This window comes from Marmota flaviventris, chromosome 1, assembly GCF_047511675.1.
Source record: "Marmota flaviventris isolate mMarFla1 chromosome 1, mMarFla1.hap1, whole genome shotgun sequence".
NCBI classification, from domain to species: Eukaryota; Metazoa; Chordata; class Mammalia; order Rodentia; family Sciuridae; genus Marmota; species Marmota flaviventris.
In genome coordinates, this window is record NC_092498.1 from 35,636,436 (window position 1) to 35,651,975 (window position 15,540).

The 15,540-nt window shown below is 35.7% G+C and overlaps 1 protein-coding gene across 3 annotated transcripts in view; it reads right to left on the minus strand.

Moving 5' to 3' along the window:
* Positions 1-670: 670 nt before the first annotated feature.
* Asns (asparagine synthetase (glutamine-hydrolyzing)) overlaps positions 671-15,540 on the minus strand; it is a 157,002-nt gene continuing 142,132 nt past the window's right edge. For all 3 annotated transcript variants that reach the window (XM_071612524.1, XM_027952804.2, XM_071612530.1), the window contains 10 exons: positions 12,550-12,787; positions 9,044-9,229; positions 8,715-8,816; positions 8,149-8,276; positions 6,770-6,896; positions 3,552-3,658; positions 3,006-3,106; positions 1,759-1,840; positions 1,513-1,668; positions 671-1,015 (listed from right to left, as the gene is read on the minus strand). In XM_071612524.1, the coding sequence (XP_071468625.1) occupies positions 806-1,015; positions 1,513-1,668; positions 1,759-1,840; positions 3,006-3,106; positions 3,552-3,658; positions 6,770-6,896; positions 8,149-8,276; positions 8,715-8,816; positions 9,044-9,229; positions 12,550-12,787 (1,437 nt within the window). In that variant the 3' untranslated portion in view covers positions 671-805. The remainder of the gene's footprint in view (positions 1,016-1,512; positions 1,669-1,758; positions 1,841-3,005; positions 3,107-3,551; positions 3,659-6,769; positions 6,897-8,148; positions 8,277-8,714; positions 8,817-9,043; positions 9,230-12,549; positions 12,788-15,540) is intronic.

The following is a 15,540-nucleotide window of genomic DNA, read 5'->3' on the forward strand; positions in this document are numbered from 1 at the left end:
CCTTTCTTATGTATTTGAATACGCTATCTTGAAAAAACCAGTGAGCATTCAAACAAAAAATCTACCTTTCATTAAATGTTTCTGAATTTCCTATTTCTCCAACTAGGAGAAACCTACTTTTGTTCCTTTTATTGGAAATGCACAGCTTGGGTTATTGCTTTGGAACAGGGACTGAGGTCTGTTTATAAAGTTTTAATAGAATGCAGCCATGCCCATTAGTTTATATATTGTCTATGTAACAACTTTGGTACAACAGTAGAGCTGAACAATCACACCAAAGGTCACTTCATTTAAAAGTTTGACCTCAGTTCTGGAAAAATAGTCTCCAGGAGGGTCAATGGCTCAACCTACAAAAGAAAAAACTGAATCACTATATTACACAATAGAATGGTCCCAAACTCCTATAAAGGATTCACATCTCCAGCCTACTGTAAGGAATGTGGGCAGAACTAAGAGGGCAATCACAAGAGGACCACACTAAGATGAGACAAGGACTGGGAGACCACATGTGCATGAGGCCCAAACATCTTCCAAATAGTTCTTGTAGATATCAGACCATTCCCTCTTGGCCTAGCTCACTGTATCCTCCTTACTGTGATATGGCACAGCTATTCCATTTCTAGTTACCTCTAATGACAGAACTGTAGGAATACAAATGAGTAGAACGAAGTTTTAGGTATGACTTTTATTTTTTTCATGCCCAAGTAGGCCTAAGTGGTTGACTTTCACTGCTCCCCTGACTGTCTCCAGTGCCTCTACACCCCAAGAAGAAACATCTACTTTCACTTCACGGCTTGGAGAGTGCCTACGCTTTGGCAGCTGACTTATAATGGCTCAGAGTGCGAGCGGAAGGGTCAGTGGCATTGATCCACTTGGGCATCCAGTAATGGGTCAGCCAGTCAGCCCGGCCTGGATAGTGTTGTTCAAAGATTTGACGGTAATAATAGCCTTCTTTAGTTTGAGGAGTGTTGAAGGGGAATTTTTGGGCTGCAGCTGCCATCATCGCATCGTCAACCTGTAAGAATAAGAGTGTAAGAGCAGAACAGCCTTTTAAATGGCATGGAAATACCTGTGTTTGCTGTTACCACAAAACCAAAATAAAGAGAAAGCATGACAATAAATTGTACAATAAATTGTACACACATCACTTGGAAAATGCTTCAATATCCATAACATGCACAGCTATAGTTAACTTTCAAAAAGTATTCACATGCATATTTCTAATACTTAGAGGTTATTTTATTCACTTGTGTCTAATGTCTGTAAGTATCCCAAAATAGGTTAAATGGCCAGTGCTGATTAGTAAGCCTCCCCTCTCCCTCTTTCAATTCTAAATACTACTTTATAAACCTTCTTTCCTTATTTCTTACATAATTATTTTAAAAGAGATGCTATTTATAGAGATTATGACTCTCTCCTACAGACAGCAAACATTCAAACTAAACATGAAAAGAACTGAGATTCCAGATCTGCATCTAAATTATTCTATTGCACAAACTAAAGATCTCGTACCTGATGTTCGACATATTCCTGTAAAATCTGAAACCAGGAATTCTTAACTGAGGTTATCCCATCACTGAAGGCCTCTTTGGGTCGCCAGAGAATCTCCTTAGGAATCAAGTTGGAGTCTTCAAATGCCTCTCTCAGGAGATGTTTCTCTATCCCATTCTGACATGAAAACAGAAGAAGCATTAGCAAAAGTCACAGATGTAACCTGAGAGCAACAGGCAGTATTTACATTGACTTGATTTTACCTACTTTTGGAATTCTCATTTCTGGTGGCAGAGACAAGTAATAGGAAGAAAAGCGATGATCCAGAAATGGAACTCTCAGTTCAAGGCTTAAAGGAGAAAATTGAAAGATCTAAGTCAAAATGGGTATTGAGCACCTGTCAATTTAGGTTCAGGCTCAGAACTTCCGAGCAACGGAACCAGATTGATTAATGTTGGGATTATAGAGCCATTTCAACAACCTCCTACTGACTGTTCTACACTAACAGATGAATACAGAAATCTTCATTCAAAATAATAAATATCATTTCATCTATTGTGTGTGATTATCGTTTTGAGACTATTACTTTTACTTTCCCTTATATGAAAAGTTAAATGTATAACTTGAAAAGCAGAAAAAGTTAAGGATCATGAGTGAGCTGATAATTAAGAATGTACGTTGTTTGGAACTGACTCCAAGTTTTTTCTAGATGAGATAATTTCTTCTCTTATTAACAACTGCAATAACAATTCAGTATTTTTTAACCACTGATTAAAATTTTCATATATAGTATGCAAAAGAAACCAATGTTTCACAATATTCCATCAAATGCCACATTATCTGTGCCCTGAATCCTAATGACTCTGGTTAGGGCAGACAGAATAGGGTATTAATCATGCATCAGGCTTATTCCCTATCTCCCATATAATTATTTCCTAAACTCTATCTCCCATGTAATTATTTCCTAAATTAAGTGTGATTCAGTAGAAGAAACTAAAATATTTAACGTCAGTTGTTTATCACATAAAGAGTCGTCAATTCTCCAATGACCAGTTAAAACATGAAAACTTTAGCCAAGGGGGACGAGAACCCTGGTTTTATAATCTAATAAAACTTTCCTTATCTTTGTGCCCTTAGAGTCACTACAGCATCAAAGAGGCATGGTGGGCACTCAATACTTGTTATATGGAGTTTACAGCCTTAGCTTTTTCTAAAAAGACTTAAAAATAGTTCTAGCTGCCTTCCCTGTGGGTCAGATGTAGAATGTTATTAAACTTTAAAGACGGAAACTGTCTGAGGCAACCCACAGAAGACTCCTCCTCCCCATTACCACAATAGCACTTTGACTTCAGCCCAATTCTTGGGGACTAAGTTAAGAAACCAGTTTCATTTGTTCCATAAAAGTCATACTTAACTACATATATACCGACTGGGAAAAAAAAAAAAAAAAATTGGCCACTGATCTTTTTCCATTTTTGAAGACTGTTTTTTTTCTTAAACAATTGTCAAGTTACCCGTGGGCAGCAGTAGTCCTGTCTGCACGGAGAACATCAAACAAATAGAGTTCCTTCAGAAGCCTCTCACTCTCTTCCTCAGCCTTTTCAGGAGAAGGTGCCTATTTTACAAAGAAAGAACAGAACAACAGCTTTGTTTGTGGCATACCAAACTACTTTTACTTCTCCCTTTTAAGCATATTCCAACACTAAAGGCAGGTAAGATAGAAAGCAAAGCAAGGGGAAGGACAGGAGTAAATGTCTGGTTAGAGACAGGCAATGCCTTATAAAACACACCTACCACAACTGCTAACATTACAACAGATAAAACAGATGAAGACATAGAAAGGTGATTGTAACTTTGTTCATTTTAAAGAATGAAAATCATCTGATACTATTATTAAGACTTCTTTCTTCCCCAAAGAAATACGAAACAGACACTATTGATTTCCTCATAAATTCAGAAGGTACTTAGAAAAGTCACTGCTAACACTGAAAAGGACAGATAATAGAAAACAGTCAAATGTTTCCTACTAGCACAAATGTCCTCTGCTTCAGAGTGCTCACCTTGTGGAAATAAATGTAACCCTGCGTAAGTTCATCAGATCCCTCTCCAGAAAAGATCACCACACTGTCTGTGTTCTTCCGAATATACTTGGAAATTAAATACATGCCTTAAGTAAGAAAGAAATCAATGTTAATGTCAACATAACCCTCCACCAAAAATATCTTTTTATTTGGCTTTCAGAAACAACTGCAGGTTTTACTATTATACTAGACTTTGTATTAACAGAAAATAGTTTCCAAAATAATGACCTTACACAGATAAGCCATTTATATGTACTTAATTCAAAAGTTGTACCATTGCAATAAACAGCCAGAAATCATTCTACAATTTTGTAAACAAGCTTAAAATTTCTAATGTTTTTAGACCAAGAACATATACCTTGAAATTTTGCTAAACTGAATAATATTCAAACACATAAAAATCATGCTTTACATGCTGGTATTAATACACAAAAATAAGGGTTTTACTATGATTTAGATATGTCATTTGTTCCCCAAGGGTTCATTGTAGGCTTGGTCTATAGTGTGGCCATGTGACAGGTGGTGGGATCTGTAAAAGGTGGGCATGCTAAGAGCTGGGTGGGTCATTGGAGACATCCCCGTGTAAGGGAAGGGACTGATGTAGTTCTTATGAGACTCTTAGCTCTGGGAAGGGCTAATTATTATAAAAGAGCCCTTTCCTGAGTGCTGGCCTCCTGTGTCTCCTTGTAATCTCTCGCTCTCATGCATGTTCCCACCTGGATGCAATCCACCATGAGGTGGCACAGCTGGGGGGGTCTTGCCAGGCTGCCACACTGTTTGAACTTTCAGCCTCCAAACTTCAACTTAAATTAACTCCTTTTTTTAAAAAAAAATTTAATATTTATTTATTTATGTTTTAGTTCTCGGCGGACACAACATCTTTGTTTGTATGTGGTGCTGAGGATCGAACCCAGGCCGCATGCATGACAGGCGAGCGCGCTACCACTTGAACCACATCCCCAGCCCAAATTAACTCCTTTTAAGTTATCTAACCTCAGGTATTTCATTACAGTCACATAAAATACACTAACAGAGGTAATTTAGTTTTAATTTTTTTGGACTGACTTCACCCAAGACTCCCATTTACAAATTTTATATAGTTAAGGCAGCTACATAAGTTATTGAAACATGTCTGCTTGATCCCTGCTCCACATCTTCCTAAACCAGTGTTCTCTCTCTTTTTTTTCCCCTCAGGGCTGAGGAACTCAGAGCCTTGTGTGTACTAGGCAAGTGCTCTGCCACTGAGCTAAATCCCCAACCCGAGTGGTCTCTTTTAAACCTTTCTTTTAATTACCTCCCTCTCCTCAAGGGAAACTTTTAAACTCCCCCCCCCCCCCCCGCTAATCCTACCCCCAACCCCATTAAATTTCAGTAACACAGATAAATTGTGTATCTACTTACTCACTGTAATGTCTTAGAGGGCAAGAGATGTTTTTTTTTTTTTTTTTTTTGTCCTCCAAGTTAAATGTTTTTAAAAAGAGGATTATCTAAGCTACTGTTATTTTACAGGCTTAACAACATTGGCTTTTTTTTTTTTTTTGGATTTGGGGTACATTTTCTATATCAATATGTATCCATCAGATAAAACTAGCATTATTTGTAGAGCTAAATAACTGCTAGTGACTGAAGTTGTAGATGGAATATTTACCAAAATACATCTAAAGTAAGAATTCCTTAAGGAAAATAAATTACAACATGCACGTAATTCCCCATTTTCCAAAGACTAGTGTTCCATCCATGTATCCGTGGGGGACTGTTTCAAGGACCCCTTCCTTGTGAATACCAAAATTCACAAATGTTCAAGTCCTTTATATAATATGGACAGTATCTGCATATAACCCCACACAACTTACTGTACACAGGCATGACTAATTTTATTATGCTTTAGCTTTATTATGATTCAGATATTTTGTTTCTTACAAACTTATTTTCCCAAGAGCTCAGATGACTATTAGCATTTTTTTAGCAATAGAGAATTTTATAATTAATGTACATATATTTTTCAGACAATGCAGCTGCATACTTCACAGATCACACAGTTCAGTGTAAATATATCTTTTTATGTACTGGGAAACCAGAAACTTCATGATTCAATTTCTAGTAGTATTTGCATTACTGAAGAGGTCCAGAACTGAAATCATAATCGCTCTGAGGCATAGTATGCCTGTGCTTTAAGTCATCTTTAGATGACTTATAATACCTAATACAAACAATGTAAATGCTATGTAAATAGTTGTTATACTATACTGCTTAGAGAATAATGACAAGAAAAAAACAGTCTACACAAGTTCAGTACAGAATTATTTTTTTTTTTTTCAAATATTGTTAATCCTCGATTGGTTGAATCTAAGGATGAGGAACTCACAAATACAGAAGGCCAACTGATAGCCCAAGAAACTGCACAATGAAACTAGAGAAACAAGAAGGAAAAAGGGTGAAAAATTGTATCCACTCTTTGGGGAAATATAAACAGTGACAACATAAATGTGGAGTCTAAACTGCGCATTTAGTATTTCCTTCACTCCAAAAGAAATCCATGGAATTGTTAAGTGATCTTAAATAATTTGCAATATAGGACTTTTGTTTGTACTCATTCTTTTTTTTTTTTTTTAAGATATTTATTTTTTAGTTGTACTTGGACTTTATTTATTGCTTTATATGGTGCTGAGGATCGAACTCAGGGCCTCAATTATGCTAGGCGAATGCTCTACCGCTGAGCCACTCACTACCCCAGCCCCATGAACTCATTCTTAAATAACATTTCTTAAACTAAAGGCCCATGTGTTGAAAGCTTGGCTCCCAGCCTGTGGAGCTACTGGAAGACAGTGGGACCTTTAGGAAGTGGGAGCGACTGGAAGGAAGTAGATGAGTGGGGTGTGCATGGAAGGAGTTATTGGGACCCTAGCCCCTCCCCTTTTTTTTCCTTCTGGGTCAGCATGAGGAGAACAGCTTTACCCTAACATGTGCTGTCTTTTGCAATGTTCTGCCTCACCTCAAGAACAACAGAGCCAACTGACTAGGAATGAAACTTTTGAAACCAAGAGCTTCAAAATAAACCATTTTTCCTTTTAAATTAATTGTTTCAGGTATCTGTCACAGCAGAAGAAAGCTAACACATCAATTCTTGAAATAATTTTTTAAATTATTTGTCTTCAGTATTAAAAAAAAAAACTTTTTAATAACATAAAATATCTTACCTACTGATGCTCGAACTGTTGTAATGTCATAAGTTTCCAAGGAAAATATAACTTCATCCAGGGCCTGAATACCCTCCTCAGAGTTAAAAAGGACTTCATGATGTTCACTTCCAATATGATTTGCCACCTGATTAAAGAAATATTCAAATTCTTTTATTTAAAGGAAATAACCCTGAAAATGAAACAGATAGTACCTCACAAAACAAGATGAATTTAGTAGTGAAAAATAAACAAGGGAAAATAAGAAAAAATAATTCCCCAGGTCACCACAGTAAGAAGAAATAATTCTCCAGGCCACCACATTCAAGCCCCATGCTGCCAAGTGCCTCTGCCTGTTCCTGACCTCTCAACCACAAGAAGTAAATCTCCCATCAGCCCCTCCCACTTCAAGACTAAAACAAAAAGAGTCAAGAGGCTCCCAATTAGTATCCCTCACTCCCCACCAATTTTATCTAATCTAGTATCTTTCTCTACTTCAACGTGCTTCCACTTTGAACTTGGTTTCCTTTTTATACTCCTAAAATGTCTAATATTAGACCCTCGGTGTTATTCCTACATAGAATGGCCCTTGGCTCCTTCTATTTTCTCAGGCTGTTTTGCAATCAACTCTCATTGAGATTGATTTCTAGCTCTTTCTTATCCATTCTAAGTTCTTCCAGATCAAGAACCAGATGTCCCACACTGAATATGTACAAGCCCCCTCTGCCCATAGGTCAAAACATTATGACTTATTAAAAAGAAACCAAAAAATAGAAACAGCTAATATTCACTACTTATTACATATGCTAGGTTCTACTCCACATATTTCAAATGAATTTATATATATATATATATAATATATATATATATTTATTTATTTTTTTACCTCAAAACTATCCCATTATAGACACTTTTATATCCATTACATAAGTAAGGACTTTCATGGTAGAGCCAGGATTCGAAACCAGCAGCTAGTCCCCAAGCCACAATCATACCACCACACCAAGCCCTTACTTTCTGAAGTACAGAAATACTATTACAGGGTCTTTGTGAGGATTATATGGGTCATGGTAGATGACAGTACCTAGAGGACACTATTCAACTCAGCTGATGTTCAAAAGGCATTTCAATCTATTTTAACATATTTAATTCAAAACAATTACTAGGGTCAAAAGAGTGGTACAAATAGAATCTATGCTTGATTTTCATTCTAATAACAAGACTGCTGTAATACATAATGGGCAAAGACAGCGTTTTTACCTTTCATTTTTTAAAATTTTATTTTTAGTAAATTATTAATTTATTGTAATTTGTCTTACATGATGGCAGAATGCAATTCATTTCATATTACACATATAGAGCACAATTTTTCAAGTCACTGATTGTACACAGTGTCTTACCTTTCTAGCAGCCAGTAAATCGGGGCTGTCCTCCATGCCAATTGCAAATGTCTGGAGAGCATACTGTACCTGGGCCTCTTTTAGTTGCTTCAGCAGAGTGGCCGCAACCAAGCTGGAGTCCAAGCCTCCTGCAGAAAAAAAGAACAAGTTAGGTGCTTAGCATTAGACAGGGATGCATATGATATACATCTAGACTGTAGTTTTACTATTTAAGATCCCCAAGTTTTTTAAATTGAAATGAACCTTAATAAGAGAAAAATGTTTTTTATTGGACACTTGATAAGGTAACTATATGAAATGGTTAAAATCACTAGAGTTCTAAAGAATGTGTACTAACTAGCTCTTACACTAATAATACAACAACAGTGTAATTCTAAGTCACAGTATTAATATGAATATTAAATAGCTTACAAAAAACTTTTATGTCCTATAATAAAGGAAAGATTAAATCTTAGAACAAAAATATTTTATAGTCAAACCTCAGGGTGGCTACAAATCATTTCACTTAAACAAACATACAAAAAATATTACTAGTTTTTTTTTTTTTTTAAAAAGAAAGATCTCACCTGATAAAAGGCAACCAATACGTCTGTCTGTCATCAAACGCTTCTTAACAGCATTGTCAAAAAGGATGCGGAGGTTGCTCTTCACGGTTTCTATCTCAAAACCTATAAACACAAAGTAAATGAAACAGCTCCAGAAAGGCTGGGGCTTCGTTAGTTATTGAAATGAGGTCCACAATCACCCACTTCCACCATGATGGCAATCTCTCAACTGGGGAGCCTGCCAAATCCCAATGTATCACCTCCAAGTGAATTAGGAAACATACTGGCATGAGAACATGACCATTTTCCTTTGGTGGGGGGTGCTGCAGGGGTGGGTGGGCTTTTGTTACCTGGGAAGAGTTTCTCCACACTGTCATAGAGGATATGCAGAGGCTCATCCCTACAGTGATGATATTTAACCATTTCCACAGATGCGACTTTGCCATTTGGTTTTAAATCCAAAACTTCATAATGTCCCGGAAGAAAAGGCTCCACTTTTAAAAAAGGAGCTGTGGAGTGTTTCAATGTAACAAGACCTACAAATCCAAAAAGATAATATTCAAATAAGGGAACACCTCATAGTAACTAAGTAACATCCTATAAATTCCTACTTATTTCCCCCCTTTAATATACATCCATGTCCATTATATAAGTAAAATGGAGGTGGGGGTTAATCAGCCAAAGTTCTACCATCTACTTACTAGGGAGATTAAAGTGGCATAGTGACATACAGCAAAATTACACTAATTTGTAGTAATTCAAAACAACGGAAGAACCTCCAACCTTCCCTTTCCCTAGCTGGAATTTCTGATCAGGAAAATCTTATTTTCTACAATAAAGCAAACAAACACAAAAAGAAAGGATACAATTAAAGGGAAAAAGGAGGAATTTAAATGTTAATTTTATGATATAATGGCAGTCATTTCTTTGTCATCACTGAGGTATTTTAAGAAAAGATCCTTTAACAAGCAAAATGCTCCACTGTTAATATGTAAAAGTCACACATCTATCCCACAATCATCTTTATATACCATGCATGCATAAAAGCAGACAACTTAAATTTCTTCAGTAACTTTCTACAGGCAGTTACTAAACAGACATCACCATTACCTTTGACAGGAAAGTCAATGTTTTACTGCCTATCTCTACAGAATACACAGCACGATTTACTACCTGAGCTTATTAACCCAGTAATCTCTGACTACAAAGATCAGACAAAGGACCCACATGTTCTCACTAGCTCCCAGAGCTCAAGTGAGTTACATACCCCTGCAAGGGCTACAGGGTAATGAAAAGGCTTTAAGTAGAATGTATCAAGATCAAAATGGGTATGCAAAAGGGCACCAGTTAAGGATACAGACAAGAAAATCAAGAAATTTTGGACAAATTGGACTGAGACTATAGTTCCATATCAAGAGCCCATAAGGTCTAAAGGAGACCCAGTAGAAGTAGGAATCTTTTTTTTTTTTTTTTTTAAGTAACTTTGAAATCTGGAAAGTAAGTTCTCCTACTTTCTTCTTTTTCATGATTGTTTTGGCTATTCTGGGCCCCTTATAAGTCAGTATAAATTTTAGAGTCAGCCCGTCAATTTCTATAAAAAGTCATCTGGGTTTCTGACAGAGATTGCACTGAAGAGTACTGTCATCTTAACAATGTTGAGTTTTTGATCCATAATCATGGGATACTTTTGCATTTATTTATATTTTATTACATTTTTAATCATGTTTTATAATATTCAAAGTACAAGTTTAGCACCTCTTTGGTTAAATTTATTCCTAAGTACTTTATTTTTTTGATGCCATTATAAATGGAATTGTTTTCTTTCATTTTCAGAATATTCACTGCAAAGTGTATAGTGTTTACTGCATATGTCAATCAAATACACTGTTCGTACACTGATTTTGTATACTGCAATCTTGCTGAACATCTTTCTGAGATTTGTATCTAAAATATACAAGGAATTATTACAATTAAGTAATAAGATAGATGACTCAATTACAAATGGGTAATTCAGAAAGGGACAAATAAACTCTTCTGTAGAACAAATAAACTCTTCTGTAAACAGTGGATTACTTGGTGATTTAAAAAAAAAAGGAGGGGGGCATCAAGTTAATGACATTCAGTTGAACAACTAAGAAAAAAGAAAAAAGAAAAAAAAAAGATAAATCAGATATTTTTCCCTAGACACATGCTTTCTGATATGCAGTCAATCTCCAAATTCTGATAACATCTATTACTGAAAATAAAGCAAGTAAGTCTGATGTTAAAAAAAAAAAAAGTTAATGACATTCAGGAACTTTGAATGCACATTGCTAAGTAAAAGAAGCCAGTCTGATGGGGCTATGTACTATATGAGTATAACTTTAAAATACTCTTGAGAAAATTATAGACATTAAAAAGATCAGTGGTTGCCAGGGGTTCAGGAGCCAGAATAAGAGAAAAGATGATGGTGAATCACAGATATCACAGATTTTTAGGACAATGAAACTATTCTACATGGGTACTTTATGATAGATACATGGTAGTATGCATTTGTTAAATACAAAGAACTATATAATACAAAGAGTGAACCCCAATGTAAACAATGGACAGCTAATATATCAATACCAATTCATCAATCATAACAAATGTAACAGTCATGCAAGATGCCAACAGTGGGGGAAACTAGGAGGACAGAGGGAATATATGGGCACTCCGTACTTACCACTCAAATTTTTTGAGACCATAAACTTCTCTTTAAAAAAAGTCTATTAATTTTTAATGAAATAATCCTCAGCAGGAAGAAAAAAATGGGAAAGACTCTGTAGACATTTCTCCAAATACATACAAATAGCCTATAAGCACATGAAAAGATTCTTGACATCATTGTCAGAAGGGAAATACAAAACCAAAAACACAGCAAGATACCATGTCACACACACTAGGATGGCTAGACTCAAAATATTCACATGTAAGTGTGAGGAGATGGAGAACTGAAACTTTCACATGTTGCTGATGAGAACATAAACTGATACAGCCATTTTGAAAAACAGTGTGTCAATTCCACAAACAATTAAATACAGTGACCATATGATCTAGGAATTACACTCTTAGGTATATACCTAAGAGAAATAAAAACACATGTCCACAAAAACTTGCACACAAATATTTATAGCAGCATTATTAATAAATGGATAAACAAATGTGGTATGTAATGAAGTATTATTTGGCAATAAAAAGGAAGTGCTCACAACACAGATAAATCTTGAAAATATTCTACTAAGTAAAAGAATTCACAAAATTCCATATAATGATATGAATTTATCCATATGGAATATCCAGAATAGGACATTCACAGAGACAAAAAGCAGATTGGTAGTTGCCAGGGGCTAGAGGATAGGGTAAGGAATGTTGTAGATGACAGATAAAAAGAGAAGGGGAATGATACATAAAGGGTACAGGATTTCTTTTTGAGGTGATAAAAAATATTCTAAAATTATCTGGAGTGCTGGTTACACATATCTGTGACAGTAGCTATGATAAGGTTCCACAGTGCAATAACTACAGGGCCAACCCTGGGATTACAATATGACACAGGAAAACTGGTAATATACTTCAGGATCAAACTAGATGCAGAGTATATCAGCATAATAAAAACATAAATGTACTATAGACTCATACCTCAAGGATTACAGAATTTAAATATTGGAACAGGGAGGCCCATTCCTCTGTTTAAAAAGAAAACATAGCTTTAAGGATCCATGACAGTCACATGTAAAATTGTCATTGATCCTCCCCAGGGTTTATCAAATATGATTTAGAAGAAAACACAAAACCAGGACACGAACGAAAAATCACAAAAAAATTCCCTCATTACCTTTAGCTTCTGAACACACAGCCAGAAATCCATCTTCTGTCATGGCTTTAAACAAAGGTCTGACTCCATAGGTATCTCTGCCCAGGAACACTTTCTTATTGGCAGTGTCCAATAAAATAAAAGCAAACACCCCATCCAACAGACAAATGGTTTGCTCAATTCCTCCTTTGTCATACAGATGAAGGATTATCTCACCATCCACTTTTGTCTGGTATTCGAATTCAAAATGCTGTTGCAACTTAAGAAACAGAGCAAAACAAAAATGTCAGCATGCTTGTGTGTTCACTAATAATTTTTTATTGCAAAGTTGATTCAGTATTTCTGTGCTTTATAATTATTTCAAGCACTTTAGTAGTTTAGAAGAATTGTGGCATTATCAAAATACAGCTTATTTCAACCTGTGATTCTGGTAGTTCTTTACAACATAAGGTTACTGTCTTAGTTGCTATCTTATAAATGGGATGTACAGTGGCATGTACCAGAACAGTTAAGGCATGTAGGGATGAAAATTCATATTATATACATACTCTGTATGTAATACACCTATATTTACATATACAGTCATCACTTAGTATTCATGGGGGATTTTTTCCAAAATCCCACCCAGATAACAACATCTGCAGATGCTTGAATTCCTTAAATAAAATGTTGTAATGTTTATTATATATAACCTACAAATATCCTTTGGTATAGTTTAAATCATCTCTAGATTATCTATAATACCTGACACAATATAAATGCATGCTATGTAAATGGTTGTTAGACTATATTGTTTAGGGAACAAGAAAAAAAATTGTACATTCTCAGTACAGAGAAAATTTCCCCCCCAAATATTTTCCATCCAGTTAGTTGAATCTGTGGATACAGAATCCACAGACATGGAGGGCTGACTGCATATGCCTAAGTTAAGGAAACAGTTCACCCAGTTGCCAAAACACAATGACACTAAAAATGTGTTTTCAGCAACTATGAACTTTTGGTCTGGGAATAGAGTATTGCCTAAGGTTCTTCCTGATCAGCCTCAAAGACCTACCTGTGAAAATTTAAAGCAAAAAAACACCACTTTCTGACAAATAAATGACTCTACCACAATGACAAGTACATAATCCAAAACAAAGCTACGTGTCCTCAGGGGTGAACTACCACATCCAGACTCCACCACTCCAGTGGCATTTAAGCTACTTCTCACTGATAGAGAAAATGACAGTGGGGCTTTATCAGTCCACATGCCCCAAAGGAACAGAAGAGATGGTCACTGCCACCACATGCAGAATGCTTGATTAAACTGTGGTTAATTCAGTGGCTCTCCACTACCACTGACAAACTTCTGAGGGTGTCAAGTCCTTAGTGTGTGCTGCTTTCTTTGTACTAAAACTCACATTGTTGGCTGACAAGAGAGAGAAGTTAGCAGAAACAAAATCAGGTGGAAAGCTTGAATAAACTTAAACATTCAGAACATGCTTCCAATTTTCAAAAAGTAAATCTATAACGTATGACCTATAAATATGCTTCACAGTCTAGCTTACTTCCTAACGTCTGAACCTTGTATCTAAAAGCACTCACAGTCTACACAAAAAAGAGCTTTGGCTACTTCTACAGTGCCCACCACCTAGTCACGCCTCCTTGCTTTGAGAGACTACCAGGATGGTCCTATCATTAGCAGGTGGGATCTGAAAAGATTCCTGGTAACCCTTCTGGGCAGAAATACCTGAAGGATAATTAATCCTAATGCATTTGATGATAATAGCAAGTAATAGCTTTCCAAATCTACCTCTCCCATCTCTAACCTCTTCTCTTTGACCTAAACCTTGCAGGCAATTTATTCAAAGAGTAGAGGGGTCACTTGGTTGACAATTCAATGGTTAAGTACCATTTGCTACTCTCCTAAAAACACACTTCAATGTTTCCCTTTAGATAAAAGCCCCATATCTTTCCACCATCCCAAAGTCATACTGGCATTTGACTTGGTGGTTGTGGACCCCAGACTTCCATTCAGTCTCCCTCCAATCCCAGCACTCTGTATTTCTGTAGTAGCAATACTTTATTTTCACCCAGACCCCAGAAAAAAAAAAAAAAAGGAGCTTTGTAGCTTATGTTACAGAATACTCTAGATAAGACTAAAATATTTATTTTACTCTTTAGGTAGGCTTCTAGCAGCCCAAACTCAGATACTTGGTAGAAGCAATAGAACTCTGCAAATTCAATATACTTAACTGATTTCGAAAAAAAAAAAAAAAAAAAAATACTTAACTTATAACTTATTAACAAAATTAACAAGTGGTAATTTTGTTTAAGCAAAATAAGGTATTTCTTACTTCATTTAAGGGAAACCCCAGGCCAATATTGCTATAGTATAATGTAGTATTCCCATGATGTATAAGATATTGATTTGACTTCCAAAGACATTTGAACTGCTCCCCTCTTCTCACTCCCACTAGCCTGAAACTCCATTCTTACCTTTTCTCTTCCCCATTTCATCTCCAAGTACCTAGAAAAATGATGACCATGTATATAGACCCTTAATAAATCTGTGAAAGGAATTTTCTAAATAATAAAAAGCTCTGCAAATGAGAAGTCTATTAAGAAAATTCCTATAAGCAAACAACAAGGCAAAAGCTATTGTTCAGAGATAAAAATAGCCAAAGGGTGGCTAGAATATAAATCCCTACCAATGACGATGGAATATATAAAGAAGTCTCAAAAAACACCAAGAAAAATCACAACTAAATGCTTAAACCTTAACTAAAATATGCCTTAAAACCAAACAAAACAAAATTTTAAAAAAAAATCCAAACAGCTCTTAAAATACTCTTAGAGACACTTGGGAAATTTAAATATGAACTGGATGTTAGATGATATTACTGATTTTTAGGTTTAATAATTGTATTGATGTTAGGTAGAAGAATGTGTGTATTCTTGGGTGACAAATGCTTAAACAGAGAGAGGGAAAGTATCTTCCTATTTGTAACATACTCTCAAATTATTCAGCCA